Source organism: Scyliorhinus torazame, chromosome 14, assembly GCF_047496885.1.
Source record: "Scyliorhinus torazame isolate Kashiwa2021f chromosome 14, sScyTor2.1, whole genome shotgun sequence".
Taxonomy (NCBI): domain Eukaryota; kingdom Metazoa; phylum Chordata; class Chondrichthyes; order Carcharhiniformes; family Scyliorhinidae; genus Scyliorhinus; species Scyliorhinus torazame.
This window is the reverse complement of record NC_092720.1, coordinates 34,906,289-34,931,224: the sequence shown is the minus strand read 5'-3', so window position 1 is coordinate 34,931,224 and position 24,936 is coordinate 34,906,289. Positions and strand designations below refer to the sequence as shown.

General features: G+C 42.8%; 1 protein-coding gene across 2 annotated transcripts in view; it reads right to left on the bottom strand.

Moving 5' to 3' along the window:
- The window catches only part of LOC140389628 (serine/threonine-protein kinase ATR-like), a 119,840-nt gene that overhangs the window by 61,443 nt on the left and 33,461 nt on the right, over window positions 1–24,936 (bottom strand). For both annotated transcript variants that reach the window (XM_072473911.1, XM_072473912.1), the window contains exons 14-26: window positions 24,399–24,569; window positions 21,758–21,952; window positions 20,349–20,534; window positions 18,059–18,151; window positions 17,834–17,964; window positions 15,937–16,080; window positions 10,831–10,924; window positions 10,210–10,335; window positions 9,127–9,333; window positions 5,572–5,685; window positions 2,401–2,516; window positions 1,910–2,030; window positions 1,101–1,238 (exon numbers count right to left, since the gene is read on the bottom strand). In XM_072473911.1, the coding sequence (XP_072330012.1) occupies window positions 1,101–1,238; window positions 1,910–2,030; window positions 2,401–2,516; window positions 5,572–5,685; window positions 9,127–9,333; window positions 10,210–10,335; window positions 10,831–10,924; window positions 15,937–16,080; window positions 17,834–17,964; window positions 18,059–18,151; window positions 20,349–20,534; window positions 21,758–21,952; window positions 24,399–24,569 (1,836 nt within the window). The remainder of the gene's footprint in view (window positions 1–1,100; window positions 1,239–1,909; window positions 2,031–2,400; window positions 2,517–5,571; window positions 5,686–9,126; window positions 9,334–10,209; window positions 10,336–10,830; window positions 10,925–15,936; window positions 16,081–17,833; window positions 17,965–18,058; window positions 18,152–20,348; window positions 20,535–21,757; window positions 21,953–24,398; window positions 24,570–24,936) is intronic.

Sequence of the window (24,936 nt, the reverse complement as noted above, 5' to 3'; positions counted from 1 at the left end):
CTACATTTTCTCTCTCTTCTCAACATAGAGCTGGCTGATTAATATATGGGGCTGGATTCTCCGCCACCCACCGTTGGTAGCAGAGTTCCTGATGTGGCGGAGAATCCCGTGAAAGGGGAAAAAATGGGATTGGCGCCGTTTGCAATTCTCTGGTTTCTCTCTAGCAGTGGCATTGAGGTTTGTGTCCCATGCCAGCAGGAAAATGCAAATGGGTCGAAATGACCCATTTGCATCCTATTAATGGACTGGACACCAGCTTCTCCACCCTCTGGTACAGGATTCATGAGGGTGTGGATTGGTACAAATATTTGCCAGCGTGGTCTTGATGCGCTGGACCACACGGTGGGCCAAGGGGGTAAGTATTAAGGTATGTGTCCCCAAAGTCAATCGGCGGGCCTTCCTACTCCCCACAATGCAAATCCTGCCCACCCGATCTGCCCCACCAGACTTCCCCCCCCCCTCCCCCCCCCAACCAAAGACTTCATGCATGCGTACTGTGGGGGGAGGGGATCCAGTAATTCCCATGGTGGGGTGGATGCGAAGGGGTATGCCCCTACTTGTCATCGCGGTGGGGGGGGGGGGGCAGGATTTGCATTGTGGGTTGGAGGGGACCAGCTGTCAGACCACTCAAAATGGCGGAATCTCTTGCCATTCCTGCCATGCATAATTTTGCAAGGCAAGGGACAGTGAACCACTTCTGGACACCGCTCCAAGCATGAAACAGAAGTGATTCAGCTCTCGCTGGAGGACAAAATAACAATAATCTTCATTAGTGCCACAAATAGGCTTACATTAACACTGCAATGAAGTTACTGTGAAAATCCCTTAGTCACCACACTCCGGCACCTGTTCGGGTGCACTGAGGGAGAATTCAGAATGTCCAATTCACCTAACGAGCATGTATTTCGGGACTTGTGGGAGGAAACGGGAGCACCTGGAGGAAACACATGCATATAATCTCCCGAACGGAGAATCCGGCCCTTGATGTTTTATTGGTATAGTATTTTTGGAAAACTAAAACAGCCTATGATCATCATAAAGCATGATCTGTTTAATGCATATTAACCACAGGCATATCCAAATAGTTACTGTCTTCTTACTTCACGTTGATCCTCTTCATTACATCCAAGCAAAACGTAGACTAAAATATGAGGTAGCAGATAGATGGTCACTTTGAAGTCATGTTTTGTAATAAAACTGCAACAGTCAAATACGTTTCTGGCTAGCTCATGTCGAACCTGAAAGAACACACAATTGGATATTTATCTAAACATATATTAAATCTGCAGCTAAAAAAACAGACATGTTTAAAGATATAAACAATTTTGGGGTCTTTCTACAAATTCAAGTTTGAATCATTAATCTATGAAGTCACTGAACAGTCTTTTCGGGTAAACAATCTGTCAGTGTTCAACTTTAAAAGGGGTTGCATTGAGCTATCATCAAGCACATCAGGTACAGAGGCCGGGTGGTTAGTAATGGGGAGGGTGCATCATCAGGAACGTTTGGAATTCAGCATCAATCAGAAAATAGTCCCCTTTTTCATCCCAGCCATGATTCATGATACCATAATCCTAATGACTCCATAGTTTAAGGATGTTACTTCACATGCTGTTTGATGATTTTATGCCTCTACTGGAACATATCAAGTAAATTTTGCTAGTAACATGACCGTTTGATGTTATACAAGACAAGACTGGAAGTACAACGGTGAAGGGATCGCTCTAACATTTACCTTTTATTGGAACTGCGCCTTACTTTAATTCAGCAACAGCAAAGGTTCTAGCAAACGACTACATGAGGGAACTACTTAAGTGTTATAAATTAGTCTTATATGTAGATTTAATTAACAGATAAAATAAATGCTATGGTTAGCTTTAATTAACTCCAATCTCATCAACATGCTCACCTTGGTTGTAAGGTAGCCTGCCCATGTTGCTGACCACTCTGCAAAGTTTTGGTCATGTTTGCCAAGATAAAATGGCTTCTTAATGCTGACCCAATTGCAAGTCTTCTGAGAACTTTTATACCTGAAAAACAAAACAACTGCCAATCGGTTAATTTGGTGCATCTTAACATTTTTTTTTAGCAGTAGTGGGCAAAATGCATTTACTCACTTAAACACTTCAATGATTAACTATGTTTATTGTTTTAATTGATTTTGGCTTTCGGCAATGAACATAAAGAAAGGATTTCTCGCAAAAACAGATTAAATGCATCATAATCAAGTGAATCTGAGCCATGTACAAACTTCACCTGGTGAATAAATTTACACTGAGAAGTGAAGATGAAGTTCTTTTCCATTGCAGAGCAAATTATGTTAAAAATTGCGACTGTGAACAAAGCACATCTTCAGTTCCGTCAAAATGCTTGGAAAAGCGCAAAGAGAATACTGCAGACCTGGTGTTTAGATGAGGCTCCAAGATTTCTTGCACATGTTCTGGAAAGCTCCTCCACAGCCTACGTCCTGGGTTATCGGTTTTCCCTTCTTTACATTTATATATTTGTAACAGCTCCTGAAAGTGCAATTTTATTAATCTTTAGCAAAACATCCTCACACTTAAACTGCAAAAACCTACAAAATGTTGAAAGTAATCTCTTAGTCAGGACTATCGGATACTGTTTCAGAGAGATAGTGGCCCAGGTTTTCCCAGCGGTGGCAATGATGGTTGTCCGATTGCGACTGCGCTCCTAGATTTACATACGAACATAGGAAATAGGAGCAGAATTTGGCCCCTCGAGCCTGCTCCGCCATTCATTAAGATCATAGCCAATCTGTCTGTGTTCCACATGACCATCTACCCTCGATAACCTTTGATTCCCATGCCCCAACAAAAATCTATCTACCTCTGCCTTAAAAATATCCAGTGACCCGACTTCCACTGCCTTCTGAGGCAGAGAGTTCCAAATTCACACAACACTCTGAGAGAAAAATAATTCTTCTTACACTTGTGTATACCTTGTCAAACCATATAGGATCCTATATACTTCAATCAAGTCACCCCATACTCTTCTAAATCCTCCTGGAAATAAGCCCAGCCTTTCCAACCTAACCTTATAAGATAACAGGTATCAATCTCGTAAACCTCCTCTGTACTGCCTCCAACATATTTACATCCTTCCTTAAGTAAGACGACCAAAACTGCACACAATATTCGAGATGTGGTCTCACCAATGCCCTGCATAGTGGAAGCATAACAAGCTTATCCTGGTGTTCAACTCTCTTGTAATAAAGGATATCATTCCATTATTCTTTTTTATTATATGCTGCACCTGCATATTAGCTTTTTGTGACTCATGCAAGAGGACACCTAGATCCCTCTGCACCTCAGCATTTCTGCAGTCGTTCTTCATTTAAATAATACTTGGCTTTTTTTATTCCTCCAGCCAAAGTGAACAACTCAACATTTCCCTGCTTCATGTTTCTTCCAGGATCGTCCAAGCCTGCCTTCTTGGAAATACACATCGCTGCTTCCCTCATTGAATCTGTCAGCACAGAGTTGGGGGGGGGGACACACACGACGGACACCTTTTTTACAGCACTAGCTGCCATACGTCAAAGTTTAATTGTCCTGTCTTTGCATGTTATTGAATGGATTAGTAAAGGGCGAGTGGATGAATGAGTTGGGCAGGGTGGCTAGGGTGGGGATGTGCATAGTCAGACCAGGCAGGGAGGGGCGGGATAGTCAAATCTGGTCAGAGGTGTAGCCAGATCTGGTTGGGGTTTGGGGAGGGGGGAATCAGTGTGAGTGAGTAAGGATTCAGTTCTGGAGTTACCAGGTTTCAATCTGTCTCATGTTTCCTGGTTAACTATTCAAGTAAGTACTGCGGAACTGTCCAAAGTCTCGGATTCTAACTCAGAGAAGGTCAACTGTTCATTGAAAGTTAAAACTTCTCAGGCAAGTCCACATGTCAGGACTTCCACAGGGTCCCGACATGCATCTTCATTAGTGAGGCCACACCTGCAGTATTGTGTGCAGTTTTGGTGTTCTTATCTGAGGAATGATGCTCTTGCTATGGAGGGAGTGCAGCGAAGGTTTACCAGGCTGATTCCTGGGATGGCAGGACTGTCATACGAGGAGAGACTAAATCTGTTTGGGTTATATTCATTGGAGTTCAGAAAAGTGAGAGGGGATCTCATAGAAACTTACAAAATTCTAACAGGATTATACTGGGTAGAATGAGAAAGAATGTTCCCGGTGGTGGGGGAATCCAGAACCACGGATCATAATTTAAGGATAAGGGGTAAACATTTTAGGACTGAGGCGAGGAAAAACTTCTTTACCCAGAGAGTGGTCAATCTATGGAATTCGCTCCCACACAAAGTAATTGAGGCCAAAACGTTGTGTAATTTCAAGAAACTCTTGGGGCTAAAGGGCTCAAGGGATATTGGGGGGGGGGGGGGGGGCAGCGATCAGGTGACCAGAGGATTTGGCCCATTATATTTGATTATACTGGCGGTACCTGTTAAGATGATGACAATTACAGTTCCCAGTTGATCCACTGAAATAAAAGTAACTCTCAGCCCAACTGCCCTCAACAGAAATACCTCTTGGTGGAATTCATCTGCAGTATGTACAAAGTTACAAAATGTAACTCTAACATCAGTCACGTTCAAGCATAACAGCTGAGAAATGTAAACTGCAAATTTCAAATTGTATCTAGCTACACGCCTCTACTTGCCATTTACAATAACTCTGTTCCAAATCACCATCCAGATGCATTTTGCAGTAACAAGGAAATCTAGATCACTTTTTTCAAATATAATTTCTTTGGGTGTAAATATTTAATTGTTAAAAGCTGAAGCACATAAACCTGACCCTCCCAGGCTTGATTGCTGCTTGGTTTTAGTAGGTCATATGGACTAACAGGTATTATATTTGTCTCAGCATGTCCAGAAGGAGAGAGCTTGCCATACTTCCAATGACAATGCAATGAGTCCCAGTAATTTGCAGTGTAGAAGGAAGCCTTTCAACCCATCATATCTCTGCTAGCTGCTCTCCCCACTGCCGTGTCTTGGATGCGGCACATATGTTGTTTATGTGGGTACACCAGGAGAGGGCTTGGCTTTGGCGCACTACTCACAGCAGTTAAATGCCACCCAAGCCCGAGAAGGAAAGTGGCAAAAATAGAAAGTGATATTTATAAATAGTGTCTTGAAACAAAATGCACACATCACCAATTACAACTTTGCAAACTATTTATTTTATGTTTATGCTCTGTACATTTTTGCTAGATAAGGCGAGTCCTTTTTAGCCAAGGTCAAGGCTGAAGCATTCTCTTTGCTGATGCTACGGAGAGTCCAAGTACCTGATCTCGTAAACACAACAGGTGGTTGAATGCATTACACGCCATGAAAGTATGTTCACTCCTAACCGTGAACATGCTTTTTATTGCTTGTCACAATTTATATTTCTTCCCTGCTCTATAGTGTGTTATTAACTCTACCCTGCTCCTTCTAGAAAATGATTTCCGAAAGAAGTTAGTTAACACTCGCTCTAAAAATATTCTGGCTTGTTATTACATAAACCTCTCTCCCAAGTCTTCACAGACAGGCAGCTGTTTCCATACCTGAATGGCATAAGCAGCTGAGTCCTGAGCTCGAACATTATCTGCATAAGCGAGGAAAGCTCTTGTCAACTCTATCAGCAAATGATGGGCAAAATTGGAGTCTTCCACACCAGCCTGTCATAGAAGTCATTACAAAACAATAAGTACTTTTCTTGCAATAGTCGTACCCTTTTAAGTTTATAATTATCTCTTAACTTATTTTCTTGCCCTTTTCTCAAGCCTCGCAAGGCATTCCTCAACTAAAAATCCAATTAGTTCTTCCCTTCGACTGATTTTGTAATGGAACATATTGCCAGAAAATGCAAGCAAAGTAACGCATGCTAAATAGAATCATTGAATAACACAGCACAGGAGGAGGCCAGTCTGGCAATCACATCTGTGTAGGCTCTCGGAAAGAACATAGAACATTGAAAAATACAGCACAGAACAGGCCCTTCGGCCCACGATGTTGTACCGAACCTTTGTCCTAAATTAATCATAGATTATCATTGAATTTACAGTGCAGAAGGAGGCCATTCGGCCCATTGAGTCTGCACTGGCTCTTGGAAAGAGCACCCTACCCAAAGTCAACACCTCCACCCAACACTAAGGGCAATTTTGGACACTAAGGGCAATTTATCATGGCCAATCCACCTAACCGGCACATCTTTGGACTGTGGGAGGTAACCGGAGCACCCGGAGGAAACCCACGCAGACAGCCGGAATCAAACCTGGGACTCTGGAGCTGTGAAGCAATTGTGCTATCCACAATGCCACCGTGCTACCCTTAAGAACAAATAAATCTACACTATATCATTTTACCGTAATCCATGTACCTATCCAATAGCTGCTTGAAGGTCCCTAATGTTTCCGACTCAACTACTTCCACAGGCAGTGCATTCCATGCCCCCACTACTCTCTGGGTAAAGAACCTACCTCTGACATCCCCCCTATATCTTCCACCATTCACCTTAAATTTATGTCCCCTTGTAATGGTTTGTTCCACCCTGGGAAAAAGTCTCTGACTGTCTACTCTATCTATTCCCCTGATCATCTTATAAACCTCTATCAAGTCGCCCCTCATCCTTCTCCGTTCTAATGAGAAAAGGCCTAGCACCCTCAACCTTTCCTCGTAAGGCCTACTCTCCATTCCAGGTAACATCCTGGTAAATCTCCTTTGCACCTTTTCCAAAGCTTCCACATCCTTCCTAAAATGAGGCGACCAGAACTGTACACAGTACTCCAAATGTGGCCTTACCAAAGTTTTGCACAGCTGCATCATCACCTCACGGCTCTTAAATTCAATCCCTCTGTTAATGAACGCTAGCACACCATAGGCCTTCTTCACAGCTCTATCCACTTGAGTGGCAACTTTCAAAGATGTATGAACATAGACCCCAAGATCTCTCTGCTCCTCCACATTGCCAAGAACTCTACCGTTAACCCTGTATTCCGCATTCATATTTGTCCTTCCAAAATGGACAACCTCACACTTTTCAGGGTTAAACTCCATCTGCCACTTCTCAGCCCAGCTCTGCATCCTATCTATGTCTCTTTGCAGCCGACAACAGCCCTCCTCACTATCCACAACTCCACCAATCTTTGTATCGTCTGCAAATTTACTGCAGACGATACGAAGATTGGTGGAGTTGTGGATAGTGAGGAGGGCTGTTGTCGGCTGCAAAGAGACATAGACAGGATGCAGAGTTATCCAATTAGTCCCACTTCCTTGCTCGTTCCACGTAGCCTTAACATGTTTTCCCTTCAAGTATTTATCTAACCCCCTTTTAAAGTTACAATTGCATTGGTTTCCAACATCCTTTTGGGCAGTACATTCTAGATCACCACAACCGCTGCACAATAAACTATTTCATCTTTTCACACCGAGTTCTTTTGTCTGTCACTTTAAAACAGTTTACCTCTAGTTACTGAGCCTTCTGCCACTGGAAACAAATTCTCCCTACTCAATCCGTCCAAACTGTCACAAGTTTTTAAATATAAATTCAGAGTACCCAATTATTTCTTTTTTCCAATTAAGGGGCAATTTAGCATGGCCAATTCACCTACCCTGCACATCTTTGGGTTGTGGGGGTGAGACCCACCCAGACACAGGGAGAATGTGCAAACTCCACACGGACGGTGACCCGGGGCCGGGATCGAACCAGGGACCTCAGCGCTGTGAGGCAGCAGTGCTAACCACTGTGCCACCAAAACTGTCACAACTTTGAAAACCTCAATCGAATCTCCTGCTAACCTTCTCTACCCTAAGAAAACAACACTAGTTTCTCGATTCTGTCCACAAGCTGAAGTTCCTTGCCCTTGGTACCATTCTAGCAAATCTTCTCTGAACCCTCTCTCAGGGACTTGAGATCCTACTTGAAGGGTAGTGTCCCAACTGAAAACAATACTGCAGCTGAGGCCCAACCAGTGCTTTCTCAAGGTTCAGAATTATCTCTTTGTTGTGTACTCAATACCTGAACTTCGATTAATTAAGCTAAAGATCCCATATGAAATTATACCATGTGCTCACAAGTTTAGGTCTGGATAATTTTCTGAATCATCTTCTGATCACCGAGACACCCACCACCAGTACTTGGTGAAAGTTTTTTTATGTGTCCTGTTGTGTTAAATTTCTCCACTTTCCAGCTACTCTGAGAATTCAGGCCCTCACAATCACTGAAGAACTCAACTGCCTTCCAAAAAAGTGACAAGCCTCAAGGCGCGCCTTATTTAAATTTAGTGTCTGAGATGGGTGAATTACACTGATTATTCCTTTGGGATCAGACATTCCATCTCTGGAAATGAGAACAGGGATAGCCTATCTTGCCTCCTGCAGGTCAATATGCTGAAAAATGCTGGGGCAATAAATTATGCCCAAGTTTTTCTACCCTTTTGAGACAGATGAAAGGATTACTCCTGTCCTCGCCAATCTACCCCACAGCAGTACAACTGCCACAAAAAAAAAACCCAGGTGTAAGTGTGTTACAGCAATAAAAAAAACAGGAGAAAAGTAAAATAGATGTGAAAGCAAAAGTGAAGAGGAGAGGACAAGAAAAGTGATGGAGCAAATGATGACAGAATGCACCAGTCCTCCTCCAGACTAATTGTGGACAATTTATTTCAGTATAGCAATCTAGGAAATTGGAGAAAGCATACAATGTGCATTGGAGGAGGAAGAGGAAAGCAGCAAGCAGAAGGAAGAGTGAGGGAAGAGGAACAGTAAAGAAGACAGAAAGCAAAAGAGAGAAAGGACCTTTTTTGAGGGAAGCAGGTGCAAGCAAAGAAAGGGAAGGAAGCCCTCCTGGAAGAGGAGGTACTCCTGCAGCCAGAGCTTGGCAACAGCTTCAAACTTACCATCGACATCTGGAAGTGATTAATTTAAAATACAAATAATACTGTCGACATTTTTCCTCAGCAGTACTTGATCCAGTCCGATACTGTGGTTCAAAGTGCATTATTAATCTTTGCTAACACTGTTGTGTCGTGTGACATGGAATCCTATCATAAGTTTTCTAGGATAGACCTAAATTAGTATGATTTGAAGTGGAAGATGCTCAAATTCAAATGATTTCTTACCACAAATGTGGAGCTTTTCCCCTCTGTGTTACTCGTCATGAGGTCCAACCGGCCAGGATCGATTGCGCCCAACTCACCAAGGCACTCTCCACACAGAAGTCTGGCTTGTGCATTTGCATCTTGGCAACCCTTCAGAAGCACCATCACCAACTGAGAGATAATTGGCTCCACTGTTTCACTGTCTGTGGCAAGTTTTACCAATTGTTCCTAAAATATATATATGATATATGAATCTAATGACAATTTCCCTATTTTCAAATGGAATGATTTTTTCTTAAGCATCACCCTCCCTATAGACTCAATGCTGAGGAACCATAGAGACATGTTAGAAACTTTTTTTGTTTTCTCTTTTGAGGTACTAAAACGCGCAGTGCAGAAAGTCATAACTTGTAAGACATGTCACGACCTCAATATTAAGTTCCTCTTGCATAGGGTGAACGCAACGTCGACATGTGCGAGGTTAGGGCTGATACAGTTGAAGGAGTGCATAGGGCCCATTTGACCAAATCCAGGATGAGCAGGTTATTTGTGGGAGGGTAGAGGATGAGTGTGGGCCTTGTGGGAGGGGCCTGGATAACCACATACACATGTTCTGGTCATGTCCTAAGCTTGTGGCCGACTGTATCTCCTTCCTTGGCACCATGTCGGCGATCCTACAAATTGAACTGAAGCCTCGGGGCCGCATTTGGGGTATTGGACGTCCAAGAGCTGCAGACTGGAGCGGGGTCTGATGTATTGGCCTTCGCTTCGCTTATTGCTTGAAGACAGGTGCTGCTGGGTTGGGGATCAGCTTCTCCACCCAGTGCCTCGGAATGGCTGGGGGATCTTAAGGAATTTCTGTATCTCGAGAAAATTAAGTACACCTTGAGGAGTGCAATTGATTTTTGTTTGGCTTTCTAGGGGTGAGGGAGGGATTTTCTTTCGGGGGGGGGGGGGGGGATTCTGTTATTATCTGTTACTGTTTTTGTTATGTATAAAATTGAAAAAGTTCCTCTGCCTCAATTAATACTGAATTTATCATATGCACTTTTGTCATTAGGCAATGCATCAAAGTCTTACAGCCATTAATATTAAATTGTGTACCTGTTTCTTGTACAAAGTATCCTTCAAACTGGTCAGTGCATGTATACGGACATCTACATTCTCATGTTGAACAGCTCGCATTGACAATTGCAGTTCAGTTTGTAAGTCTGTGCTTTTAGAAGTTTCCTATAAAACAGAACACCAAGCAAAAATTAGTGACACAAATGTTAGCACCTACTAACCAAAGAAATCAGGAAAACATTCCAAGTATTTTCTGAAATTTATTAACTACCTAACCGCTGAAGGAGTATTTCTGGATCATTTTCAAAGCTTAATTCACAAATAGTCTGGTTCATGGATGGATTCCCTGTGACATTAAGGTAATGGAAGCCCAGTAACACCAGACGTGTTTCTGGCACTACTCATTTGTGAGTTTCTGGAAATGCTCAATTTGGTGTTTTGAGATGGCATCTTGGATTTCTAATTTTGCGGGTGAACGAGTCAGTGAACAGGACAGTACAGGTCATGAGCAGTCATAAATCTTCACGAACAAATGGTATGCTGAAACTACCTGTTAGGTTCCCTGATTATAATTCTGCATCCCCATACATTTAGCCAAAACATTTTTAGTGAAACTTTAATCAACAGACCAATTACGAACACACTGAGTAAAAGGCTCACCTTTCTATAATCCTGCAGAACCTTCTGGATCTCAGTAAAATCAGGGTGTTCCGGCAAAAAGTAAATCTCATGGAGAAAATCTTTTACCTCAGCTCTGAAATAGCCACAAAAAAAGTTGCTCAGGTCACATCTACACATGCTAAGTTAGCCATGGCACTCGGTTGGTCAGACTCTCACCCTGATTCAAAGGTTCTGGGTTCAAGTCCCATTCCAAGGCTGTCACGTCAATGCAGTACTGAGGGAGTGCAATAGCGTTTCCGACGAGAAGTTATTCCGGAGCCCCATCTACCTGCTCGGGTGAATGTAAAGAACCCCATGGCATGACTTCAACAAAGTTATTTATCATTGATATCCCTGGTGTACTGGCCAATATATTTCCCTCAATCTACATCACAAAAACAGATCATTGGTCATCACCACATTGCTGTTTGTGAGAGTTTACCTCACACAGCTTGGCTGCTGTGTTTCCTCTCTTACAACAATGACTACACTTCAAAGCTACTTCATTGGCTGTAAAGTGCTTTGAGACATCCGCTGGTTGTAAAACGTGCTTTTTAAATGCACATCTTTTTTTCTCGAGATAGTTTATGCAATAAGATTAGAAAAAATGACAACAGACAAAACTGGAATTTATAGTGATTTTGTTGTTGCAAAACATTACAAGGTACTTCACAGCGCCGGGAACCCGGGTTCGATTCCCGGCTTGGGTCACTATCTGTGCGGAGTCTGCACGTTCGCCCTGTGCCTGCATGGGTTTCCTCCGGGTGCTCCAATTTCCTCCCGCAGGTCCCGATAGACGTGCTTGTCAGTTGAATTGGACATTTTGAATTCTCCCTCAGTGTACCTGAACAGGCGCCGGAGTGTGGCGACTGGGGGATTTTCACAGTAACTTCATTGCAGTGTTAATGTAAGTCTACTTGTGACATTAATAAAGATTATTATTATAAATAATGGTCAACGGCACAGTTGAAGAGTTAAGCTTCAAAGCAGGCTTGCCCGAGACACAGAAGGCATTTTCAAGTGGGCTGCCACATTCTCATGGTATAGGTAACAGTTCAACTCCAAAACCTCCTGGAAAGAATGTCAAAAAATGCTTGGAGGCGCTCAGCCAATCACAGGCTGTTTTTTTCCCATGCATTTACAGCTGATAGGATACTGGTGACTCTATCAGCAGCCAAAGTAGGGTGAAACCAGCTTGTGATTGGATGAGTGAAACGTGATCAGTTGCTGGGGAAGTTTTGAATATCTTTGGAGAGCACAGAGCAGAAGTTCATTGGGAGAGGGATGTTCAAAAAGGGAGGGAGACAAAAAAAAAGGTCAGCCAGTTGGCTTAACATCTGTTATTGGGAGAATGTTAGAGTCCATTATAAAGGATGTGGAGATGCCGGCGTTGGACTGGGGTGAGCACAGTACAAAGTCTTACAACAACAGGTTAAAGTCCAACAGGTTTGTTTCGATGTGCCTGCATAGTACATGCAGTGACATCGAAACAAACCTGTTGGACTTTAACCTGGTGTTGTAAGACTTCGTATTATAAAGGATGCAATAGCAGAGCGTTTAAAAAGAGGTAATATAATTGTCGCTGTGAATCTCAGAGACCACCTGACTTCGCAGAAAGTCCGTATGCACGTACAGCATGTAATAAAAAGGCAAATGGAATTTTACTGTTTATTGCAAAAGGACTGGAGTTTAAAAGTCGAGAAATGTTGTTGTAACTGCATAGGGTGTTGGTGAGACCACATCAGGGGTATTCTGTCCAGCTTTGGTCTCCTTATTTGAGGAAGGAAGTGGTGGCATTCAAGGCAGTTCAGGAGGGGTTCAGCAGATATATTCCGGGGATGAAAGGGTTGACGTATGAGGAGAGATTGAACAGTTTGGGGTTATAGAAGAATGAGGGAGGATCTGATCGAGGTGTATAAAATACCAAGAGGGATTGTAAAGTAAACAAAGACCAAATGTTCCCCTTTGTGAGGCAACCTGAACGAGAGGTTCACAGATATAGGTTGAGAAGCGGTGGATTTAAAACGGATATGAGGCGGAACTACGTTTCGCAAAGGGTGGTGAATTTTTGGAACTCGCTGCTCCATAGTGCAGTGGAGTCTGAATCATTAAATGAGGAGATATATAGATTTCTGGTTTAAAAATCAGGCTAAAGGGATATGGCTATATATTTCTGATTTAAAAATCAGACTAAAGGCAGGAAGATGGATTTAAGACCAGGAAGAGATCAGCCACGATCTGATTGAATGGTGGAGCAGACTTCAAGGGCTGAATTGTCTACTTGTGCTCCTAATTCCCAAGTTCCTCGTCTGAGGTTTCGGCATATCTTGGAGTTGATTCGGAATCATTATCATCGAAAACCCTCCATCATTCTTCAGAGGTACAAATTTTATTTTTGGGGGTCCTTGTGCATAAATCACACAAAGCTAGCATGCAAGTTCAATGGGCAATAGGTAAGGCAAATGATTGAAATCATTCCCTTTATTTCAAAGGGAATGGTGTATAAAAATCGGGAAGTCGTGCTAAAACCATATAAGGCACTAGTGTAGCCACCTAAAATGGCTGATTCCCTATTAATTTGGCCAAAACCCGATATAAAATGGCTAACCGAAAAGGCTGATGGGAAAAGCAGCCAACAGGATACAAACGGACAGCTGCAGACAGAATAGCGTATTCGGCTCTGGGGAAATCGACCCAGATCGATACCTACGACTATTAGCAGCACATCAACACAGATATCTGCAGTTTAATCGGCTATCCCCGGGAACAATTGCAACATATTAGCAATTGATTGCCGGGCCAGACCTCTCGGCGCCTGCAGTGGCCGAAACAAAGACAGGTGAACGACCACCCCCCCGATCGAGGTATCGCCCCATTATTGGAGCATATCGAACCCAGTGATTGGGAACAAGTCCAATCACTTGGGACTCTGGGTCAAGGGCCGCTCCGAGAGGCGGGAAGCCCCTGGGCCCTATAAATTGAGGGGCCAAGTTCAGATCTCTCTCTCTCTCCCTTCTTCTGCTCGCAACCTTCGCACGAACATCGACCAGAAACTGTAAGTTTGACTCCAGCGATCGCTACCCGATAGAGACTCCTAGCCATCGACCCGTATCAGCCTTTGAATCCCGCAGGCCAGATCCAATTCGATAAACCATTCATTTCCCTGACCTGGTGGGCCATCCCCAAAAGTTAAGTATTGGCCAGTAGTGGTAGGTAGTGATATAGATAGTAGGATTATTGTGTAAGTGTTTATTGCTGTACATAATAAATGACCGTTGATTTCAATCTTACTAAGCGGTGTGCTGACTTATTAATCATAACTCGAGCTTGAACCACGTGGCGGTATCAGAAAGATACCTGGCGACTCGTGAGCAAAGGTGACATAATCAGAGCTAATAAAACGAAGGCTAAAAAGAGCAACACTAGTTGGGCCACACCTGGAATATGTTGAACTGTTTTGGTCCCCTTATACAGGGAACTATATGCTGGCCTTGGATGCAGTCCAGAGAAGGTTCACTAGATTGATCCCAGATATGGAGGGATTTTCTTATGAGAAGCGATCGAGTAGGATGGGCCTGTACTCATCGGCGATTAGAAGAATGAGAGGTGACCTTATTGAAACATAGGATTCTCAGGAGGTTTGACAGGAGGGATGCTAAGAGGTTTTTTCCCCATGTGGCAGTGTCTAGGACTAGAGGGCATAATTTCAGAGTCAGGTGTTGCCCATTTAAGACAGAGATGAGCAAGAATTTCTTCTCGCAGAGGGTAGTGTATCTATGGAGTTCTTTACCACAGAGAGCTGTCGAGACTGGGTCATTAAATATGATCAAGACTGAGATATTTAATCAGTAAGGGAGGTAAGGGTTATAGGGATAAGGTGGAAAAGTAAAGTTGAGGATTATCATATCAGATCAGTCACCATCTCATTGAATGGTGGAGCAGACCCGACTGGTCGAATGGCCTACTTCTGCTCCTACACTTTATAGTTTTATGGGTTGGTCATAGCTGGGGGGTACCTAGGCGGACAGGTGCCGGGGCAGGCAGACTGACAGGAATCATGGCGGGTGGGAACCTGGGCAGACAGGCTTGGGGGCAAGTGACGGCGAGAGGGAAAGCGAGTGCCAGGTTGAGGTAGAATCTGGCTACGTGTGCGCGCGCACGTGAGAGAGCGCAGGGGGAAGTGCGCACGTGTGTGTGTGTGAGAGTGTTGTGTGTGTTAAGGAGAGTGTGTGAGCGTGAGAGATTGTGTGAATAAGAGAGTGTGTGAGAGAAAAAAGTGAGTGTGTATGTGAGAGAAAGTGAGTGTGTATGTGCAAGAGATAGTGTTTGTATGTCTGTGTGTGAGAAAGTGTGTGTCTGAGAGCGAGAGAGAGCAAAGTGGGGGGGGGGAAGCCTCAATTTTCTTCAAGAGGGAGGACGAGGCCACGTCTGACCCAGGGAAGTGTGTGTGTGTGTGTGTGTGTTGAAGTGAGTGACTGAGGGAGTGCATGGAGGGCAGTTCTTAGCACTGAGTGTGTGAAGGGCAATGCATTACACTGAGTGAGTGTATGCAGGCGAGTGCAAGCCTGCCTTATGCCCAGTCTGTTTTCCCACATATTCCCACCACCACACAGCAACACATACACACTCACCCAATCACACCATGTTGGTTTTTATTTCTTCTTTCATCTCCGAAGAGTCACATTAGACTCGAAACATTAAACCGTTTCTCTCTGCTTTTTTTGCAGCACTTCTGTTTTTATTACAGATTTTCAACATCCTCAGTATTTTGCTTTTGTTTGACTGACTTTTTTCAAGTGTTTTTAAAGCAAGACTAATAACCTAAAAGTTTTCATCAATTCACAGGCTGTTTAGGAATTGCACTGGGAGGTGGAGGGCTCCTCAACAGTGCCACCTTTGGAGGAGTGAAGAAGCACTGACTGCAACTTCTAGATTTCCATGTCAAACCGCGCAGACTCCCGAAGTTGCTGTCAGTTTCAGTGGAGTGAAGACAGAGATCACTGGCAATCTCACCACTACCATCACTGCTAAATCTGGATCATTGAGTGCAACCTAAATGTTGCCCAAATTTGTTTTAAAAAAAAAATCACGTGAGAGTTAATTTACCTGTTCTCCACAATAAGATAGCGAAATATTCCAGCAGTCTCCTTTGGCTGAATGGACATAAGAGGCAGCAGAGCCACAATCACTTGACTGAGAAGGGCTCCCAGGTAACTGGGATCGAGGCAGCGCACAAAGCAATCCCATGCTCTGAAAGCAAGAGGTTTAATTAACAAACTGCCATTAAATAAGAAACATGTTAAAACTTTATAACAAATAAAATAAGCCATGAAAACTAAAGAGAAAGTTCATGAAAAAAATCACTCAAGAAATAAGAATAATAAATCTTGATACAGATCAGGATAAGCTTCTTGGAAGTTAAGATGAGTTATTTCAAGATTCCATTTTATACCATTCCCTCCGTGTCTCCATGCTGATAAACCATTGCAGTTGCGAGAACATAGAAAATAAAAATAAATGTGAAAACTTAGGTGAGATTTGTTTCCTCTCTAGTCTTGTATCTTCTCCAATCACCAAGGAAACTCCTCACAAGCAATCACGTGATCGGCTGACAGAGCTGCCTCAGGCTTTTCACAGCAACGGTATATATAACAGTAACAGAGTTATCAGTCAAGTACACCCAAGATTTTATGGTTAAAAGAGAATATGGTTACAAAGCGATCATACATTGCACTATAAATGGAGCGAAATACAGTTGAGGAAAGAATGCAGTGATCATGCGCAAAGTTACATTTCTTTTCTTCTTTTAGTTTGTTCCTCTACATAGTCAATTACCCTGGAATAACATTTTCATGGTCGTCTTTTTGGGGAAATTACTCGGTTTCCTGGAATTCCACAAAATTCTCTTTGGCTGGTTCAACTGTTGACACATCCACTGAGAGCCTCTCACCTGTCATTGACAGCTCTTTATTATCCTAAAAAAAAATTTCTTTAATAACCTATAAATGGCTTCATTGTTCTAAGATGTTAATGGAAATGCCACTTCTCTATCAGCACAGGATATTAGGACAATCCCACTGCATAATAACAGTGAAGCCATGCTCGATCTAGTTTAGCACATTTAGATTCCCTTAGTTATTTTGCTATATGCTGGTCTTGTCTCACTGTCTGCTTTCTTGTTTAATTTCTACAACTGTTTCTTCATTGTTTTAATATCTCAGATAGTACTGACACAAGTTCAACTTATAGACAAAATTGGCATCAGATTCTCAGTTTTCTGACTGTTATACAAAATTTTATTTTGCTTCAACGACAGTAACAATAACAGAGTTATAAAGCAAGATTGGACAATTAGCCACATAAAGTATCATTAGGGAAGACGGTCCTAAGCTTGGTGGGTGGTAGGTTTTAATGCGGGTTCTAAAGGAGGAAAGAGTAGTAGTGAGGCAGAGGGTTTAGGGAAAGAATTTCAAAGCATGGAGCTGAAGTAGCTGAAGGCAAGACCACCACTCAAAATTGGGGATGCTCAACAGGGATGCTTACCAGGCAGCACGGTGGCACAGTGGTTAGCACTGTTGCCTCACAGCACCAGGGAATCGGGTTCGATTCTGTCCTTGGGTGACTGCCTGTGTGAAGTTTGCACTTTCTCCCAGTGTCTGCGCGGGTTTCCTCTGGCTGCTCCAGTTTCCTCCCACAGTCCAAAGATGTGCAAGTTAGGTAGATTGGCCATATTAAAATTGTCGCTTGGTGTCCAAAAGTTAAGGTGAGGTTACTGGGTTACGGGGAAAGGGTGGGGTTTGGGCCCAGGTGAGCTGCTGCTTCAGAGAGTTGGTGCAGACTCAATGGGCCGAATGGCCTGCTTTCTGCACTGTAGGGATTCCATGATAATTCAGATTTGTTTTGTTTTAGAAAGATAATTTTTCTTTTAAATGTTAGAACTGCAATAAAATTCAATGTTGCGTTTCCATTCATTCAAAGTGAAAGGCTGCATTTCAAAACATACCTGCAGCATAATTCAGGAAATTCATCCCTGTATCGGAGGCCTGTCCTCAGAGTAGTCATCATCTTTACCCGGACTGAACTAATGTGTTTTGGTCCCATCAATTTCATTAAAGACATTAAACTGTTCATAGCCTGTAAAAAAAAACACACTAATAACTGCTTTCGTATAAGTTCCTCAAAAACCTTCATCTGAAAACCATAGGGTGCCAGCGTAGAATTTACATACCATCTTCTTATCATTCATTCCAACACTGGAACTCAGTAGATGCATGTTAAAAAAGGCCAGGATCCCCAACAATTTGGGTTGCAAGTAGTCTGCCTGGAAAAAAGTTAACTTCTTTTTTAAAAATCAGGGTTGAACAGATCCTGAATATGTTTTAACTTCAAGTAAAACATGTGCTGGGTTACTGACTAACTAATGTTTGTTACTTCATATCATTATATTTAACTTCAAATTGAGCATCTGGACAGCCAAGACTCAACTATATCACAGCAGTTCACTGGCCCAGTGGACTGGAGCAATGACTCTGAAATGTTTTTGGATCACTTTGCAAATAGATTAGACACCCCAATCTTAAATCATAATGCAATAAGGCGTCATCTTAAGTTGTTTCCTTCAGTGTCATTTTTACTTTAAAGTTGCAGATATAACAGGGCTAATATAGTCATCTAGTAATAAGATTTGGAGCAACTTCTACTCCCTGAGACACTCTTCATCTGGCCAGGACACTCGCAGCGAGGGTGGAGGACAGGGAGTGGCGAGAGTCAGGCAGGGAAGCAGTGAGTAGGAAAGAGTTTGACTTGGTGGGGAGGCAAAATGTGCTGAAGGGAAAAGCCTCTTCACACAGCGAGTGGTTCGGGTCTGAATGATACATTGCCTGGACGTGGTGGAGGCAGGTTCAGTCGACACATTCAAGACGGCATTGGATGATTATGAATAGAAACAATGTGCATGGGGAAATGGCAGGAGAATGGCATGAAGTCATAATGCTCATTTGGAGAGCTAGTGTAGACACGATGGGCCAAATGGCCTTCTTCTGCAACATATCAATTCTGTGATTCACAGCATAACGTTTTAATTTTGTTTTCTTACTGGGAAAGGTTCTACAGAACGCAGCCACAAATTTGACATTGGTTTTACACTTAAAATTGTTTCACAAAAAGTTGCACTTTTCAGAAACGCCACTAAAACTTTAAACAAGAAATTACTCAGTAAGCTCTCACTCAAAGTTGGGATTGCTTTCCCGAAAATCACAATTTTAAGTGAAACAACTTCATAAGTTCCAAAATGTTAAAACTGGAGTTAGGATCTTTTGGACATTTCTTGTTGGGAAAAAGCCAATGTACATGTTGAAATACTGTACAGGTGCAGTACTGTGCATGCCAAGCTGAAATAATTGTGAAATAAAATAAAGCACTAAATATAAAGGAAATACTGGAGTTAGGATCTTTCTCATCTGAAATAAAGTTATAAGTTGAAATTCTGCACATTCCTAAATGAAATAATCTTTAAAATAAAACAAATTCAAAATATAAAAGAAATAGAATATAAATGAACAACGGTTACGCTCACCAGCTGCTTGGTTTCAGATTTGATCAGACTCCATCTAGTGGCAGACGCTGGTCATTGCAAATAACTGCAGGAGAAGCTCCAGGATATCAGTGCTTGCAGGGAGCAGGAACAGGAGCGAGGGAGAACAGGAGCCAGCTGAAGTCCCAAGTGGTGGCAGCTTGCACCTGGACTTCAAAAGGTGAGAATGGAGCATGGGAATAGGAGCTGGACAGGAAAGAGGGACTTCAGGGCTGAGGACGGGAACGTGAAAGGAAACGTTCTGGAAGCTGGAAGGAGACACGGAGCAGAGGGCAGAGAAGCAACAGAAGAGAACCCCAGTAGTGGTGCCCTGATCCCAACAGCAGTGGGGGAAAATGCCATGCACGAAGGGCAGCACGATAGCATTGTGGATAGCACAGTTGCTTCACAGCTCCAGGGTCCCAGGTTCGATTCCGGCTTGGGTCACTGTCTGTGCGGAGTCTGCACATCCTCCCCGTGTGTGCGTGGGTTTCCTCCGGGTGCTCCGGTTTCCTCCCACAATCCAAAGATGTGCAGGTTAGGTGGATTGGCCATGATAAATTGCCCTTAGTGTCCAAAATTTCCCTTAGTGTTAGGTGGGGTTACTGGGTTATGGGGATAGGGTGGAGGTGTGGACCTTGGGTAGGGTGCTCTTTCCAAGAGCCAGTGCAGACTCGATGGGCCGAATGGCCTCCTTCTGCACTGTAATTTCTATGAAATAATTTCTATGAAATTTGGGACACGCAGGCCACAGAACAGGTCTGTGACAAATGATGTTACAGTGAATGTCGCAACATTCAATGGATATTCAATCTCTATTTTATGAATGGCTTTAAAATGAAACAATGTTGACCGAGCCGAGGTAACCTACTGTATTTTATATTATAAAACCAGCATATCAACAAGAACAGTCTAAAATAGATGCATGTGTGCTACATTTCCTTACCATTAACTCCGGGGAAGTAATGTCTCTGGGTGCCTGGTGTTGATCATTTCTAGACGCTGAAGCAGCCAGGATGGCCAGTCCATTGAAAACCTGCTGATAGTGCTCTCCTATACGCAGCAATAGTTCATTATGTAACCCCTGAAAATCTTGTCTGAGAAGGCTGCCCAGTTCAAGTTCAGTTTCATTCTTTAAAAAAAACAGTAAGAGGAGCAAAAATCCCGTCATGTGAAAAACAGTACATAATGGGAAATCCTTCTGTCCTGTCGCTGGAATGAAATAATAATCGCTTATTGTCACAAGTAGGCTTCAGTGAAGTTACTGTGAAAAGCCCCTAGTCGCCACATTCCGCCGCCTGTTCGGGGAGGCCGGTACGGGGATTGAACCCGTGCTGCTGGCATTGTTCTGCATTACAAGCCAGCTGTTTATCCCACTGTGCTAAACCAGCCCCTGGATGGAGAGGGGTACATTATGTCAAAAACAAATTTAAGAAACAAAAATGTGGAAGGAAAAGGAACAGAAAAAAATAAACTGAAGGATGTTTCTGAAAGCTGGAAGGAGATATTTGTCCAGCCACTGGTGAGCAATGGATGGCTCGCAATATTTTAAAAGTCTCCAGAGAAGATACTGGATGATCTGCATGACTTCCTGACTCCCATCTCAATGGAGTATTGAAACCTGGAGGTTTCCCTGCCTTTTCAGGAGTGATCATCACAGATTTTCCGAGATCCAGCTTGATAGATGAGTTGTCTTGATTAATAAGGGGATCAGGGGTTATGGGGAGAAGGCAGGAGAAAGGGGATGAGAAAAATATCAGCCATGATTGAATGGCGGAGCAGACTCGATGGGCCGAGTGGCCTAATTCTGCTCCTATGTCTTATGAAACATGCAGGGTCTGAAGCTGATGAAAAGCAAAATTCTGCAGAAGCTGAAGATTTGAAATAAAAATAGAAGCAGAATTTGTGAAGGGAGAAACAGCTAATATTTCAGGTCAATGACCTTTCATCAGAATTGGAAAAAAGTTGTACATGTAGCAAGTTTTAAGTAAAAAGGCAGAGAAAGGGAGAGGGGAAAGAACAAAAGGAAGGAAAGTGAAATAATGCATAAGACACAGGAGCAGAATTAGGCCACTCGGCCCATAGTGCAGGACAAGGGCAGAGGATTGAGCGTGAGAACGGGTGGTGTTTTCCAACCATTCCCCCCCCCCATTCTAAACTCAATGTAAACTCAAGGAACAGCACCTCACCTTTCAATAAGGCACTGAACAGACTTCAAGGCTCAACAATTTTAGATCATAACCTCTGCCCCCAATTTTCTAACCACTTCTCATCAGTTAATTCGACCAAATGATTTTTAGCCAGCAGTGCCATATTGAAAGCCCTTTTTACTGAATACAAACATACTCTTTTTACCTGGAGATAATGGAGACCACGCTCAAGCTCATCCTTTGAGCAGGAGCAAACCAGATGGGAAAAAATGTATTTAAAGTTGTTGATCAAGATCTCTCGGCGATTAACATTCAACTGTTTTGCTATGGTCCGAATCAGTAATGAGGAAGTAGCACTGGCCTTTGCAGCCAGATATGGCAACAGAGATTGCAAGGTACGCTGGAAAATAAAATACAATTTGCATCATACAGCAGCATAGATTGAAGAATATCCTTTTGTCAGTATGAATGCTAACGAGGGAGAACTTTGGAGTTTGGGGGAGGCAAGCATAAGGAATTCAAGTGTAATACTGGCCTGTAGCTTACATGGAGTGGCAAACAGCGTCAGATTGTCCCCTCACTACCAGTTTCTTACCTTGAAATCAAGCCACTCCTATCTCGCCCGACTTACTGACTCGGGCCGGGTGAGAACGGTGTCGTGCAACAGGTTCCGGAGGCCTTGTGGCGGAGGCAAGGAAGCCGCATCCCATTTTTAATGACGCTAGCTGCTCTGAAGAGGTAAGTTTAAAAGTCCTGCCACTTTGAGAAGCCAGGGAGACAGTAGGTTTCTGAGCTAAGCGGGGAGGATTGGGGTGCGGGGTCAGGGTACGCACCTCACATCTTTGGGTTAGACCCCAGTCACGATGCCCTGGAACTCAGAAGTAGTAGGCCATGATTTCTCCACTCATTATTAAAATAACCATGATTTTCCTGGAATGCCCTGCATTCGACCATGTCGACAGATGAACTGAAATGGGGAAAAGTCAAGCTTCCACCCACAATTGTAGAAGATTGAATTAGATCAAAATTTAATTTACAAACTGACTCCTAAATATTTATTTTTTTGTTCATGGGATATGAGTGCCGCTGGCTGGGCTAGCATTTATTGCCCATCTCAGAGGGCATTCAAGTGTAACTTTCATGGTAACATTGCTGTCGATCTGGAGTCACATATAGGCCAGACCAGGTACGGTTGCCAGATTTCCTTCCCTAAAGGACATTAGTGAACTAGATGGGTTTTTATGACATTTTACAATGATTTCATAGTCATCATTAGACTTTTAATTCCAGATTTTTAAATTTGGTTCAATTTACTTTATCCTCTCTAAAACGCTTTGACACCAGACACCACAGATTGTGGTTTCCCCTTCAATATAGAACCCACAACTCATAAAGGACAATCTTCGTATCTGCTACAGTGCAGATGGGAGTCTTTTCTGAGCTAGCTAATAACCTAGTTTGACCATTAGTCTCAATATAAGCCAGGATTCCTATTTGTGATCACTATCCAATGATGGATGTTAAGTGACACGTTCCATGACCAGGATAGTCTCCCTAGTGGCAATATATGGCATCACACACAAAGAGGAATGTGGCACCATCTTCAAGAAGGAGGAAAGAAAACTGCAGTTTCTACATCAACAAAAAGAAAATCCACATATTTATCCAAATCTCCATGAAATCTGATTATCCTGCATTCATTTTGACAAATGTTAACACAAGCTCAACTCTGAAAGAGACATGTGCAACTTCCTCTTCCAACCTTCAAGCTCTCAGATAAATAACATTACTGAGCCTCAGATGAGCTTTTCTTATATTCACAGTATTATTAAAATTGTCTATTTCCATCTCCATAACATCATCCAACTTCACCTGTCTGTTCATCTGCTGATGAAGCCCTTATTCATGCCTTTGCTACCTCAAGTCTTGATTATTCAAATGCACTCTGGGCACATTCTACCCTCTGTAGGCTTACGGTCATCCAAAGTTCTGCTGCCCGCATGTTATCTCACACCAAGTCTTGTTCACCTGCCACCTTGTTTTCATTGACTTACATTGACTCCCGCCCTGATTTTAAAATTCCCAGCCATGTTTTACAATCTCTCCATGGTCTCGCCCTCCCCTAATGCTGCAGTCTTCTCCAGTCCTAAATCCCACTGAGATATCTACGTCCTGTTGCTTGACAGCACCAGGGTCCCAGGTTTGATTTCTGCTTTGGTCACTGATTGAGCAGAGTCTGCATGTTCTCCCAGTGTCTGTGTGGGTTTATTCAGAGTGCCCTGTGTTCCTCCCACAAGTCTCAAAATACTTAGGTGAATTGGACATTCTGAATTCTCCCTCTGTGTACCTGAGCAGGCGCCGGACTGTGGCGACTAGGGGGTTTTCACACTAACTTCATTGCAGGGTTAATGTAAACTTACTTGTGACAATAATATTATTACTAATTCTGACCCCTTGAGCATTCCCAATTTCAATAGCTCTATCTATGGTGGTTGCGCCATCAGGTGCCAAAACCCTAAAGTTTTAATATATTCTCCCGACACTGCTCCCTCTCCTCTTTGAAAACATTGCATAAAAGCTACCTCTTCACCAAACCTATCGGTCATCTGACCTAACATGTCCTTACATGGCTCAGTGTCATGCTTTTTTTCTTTATAAATGTTCCTGTAAAGCACCTTGGGACATTTATCTACTTTATAAGCGCTATATAAATATAGGTTGTTGTTGATGATTCCTTAATAGTTTGCTTAAATACCATAAAATAAAATCTTATATGTGAAACGTTCTTTCAGTGTGCCTGGTGACAGAAGACTACCATTTAGAGAAACACAACAATATTTACGTACAGTGAGAAAACGATTCAAATCTGGAAAATCAAACACTTGAGCCACTTCAGATAAGATGCCAAGTGTAATCTGCCGCTGATGATCTGCCTCTCGCTGACATAGTTCTTTACTCTGACCCTCAATACTAGTACTGGCTGCCAGCTGTCTTGTGTGCAATGATTCCACCAGAAACTGCAAAACAAACAACAACATATTAGCAATAGCAGATTAATCCACAACTAAGATTGCAATTGAGAGCAGGGTTGGACTCTCAAAACCATACAAATCTGAAACACTGGCCACAACAGTGTACGAATCATACCCAGCAGAGACTTGGCTATATCAGTACATATCTTATACCCTTAACTTATGCCCTTAAGACTTGCATGTGAAAAAGTTTACGAACATTTGAAATAGGAGCAGAAGTTGGCCATTCAGCCCCTCGAGCCTGCTCCATCATTTAATAAGATCATGGCTAACAAGTTTGTGTTTCAAATTCCACATTCCCATCTAACTTCAATAATCTTTGATTCCCTTGCCCAACAAGAATATTTCTACT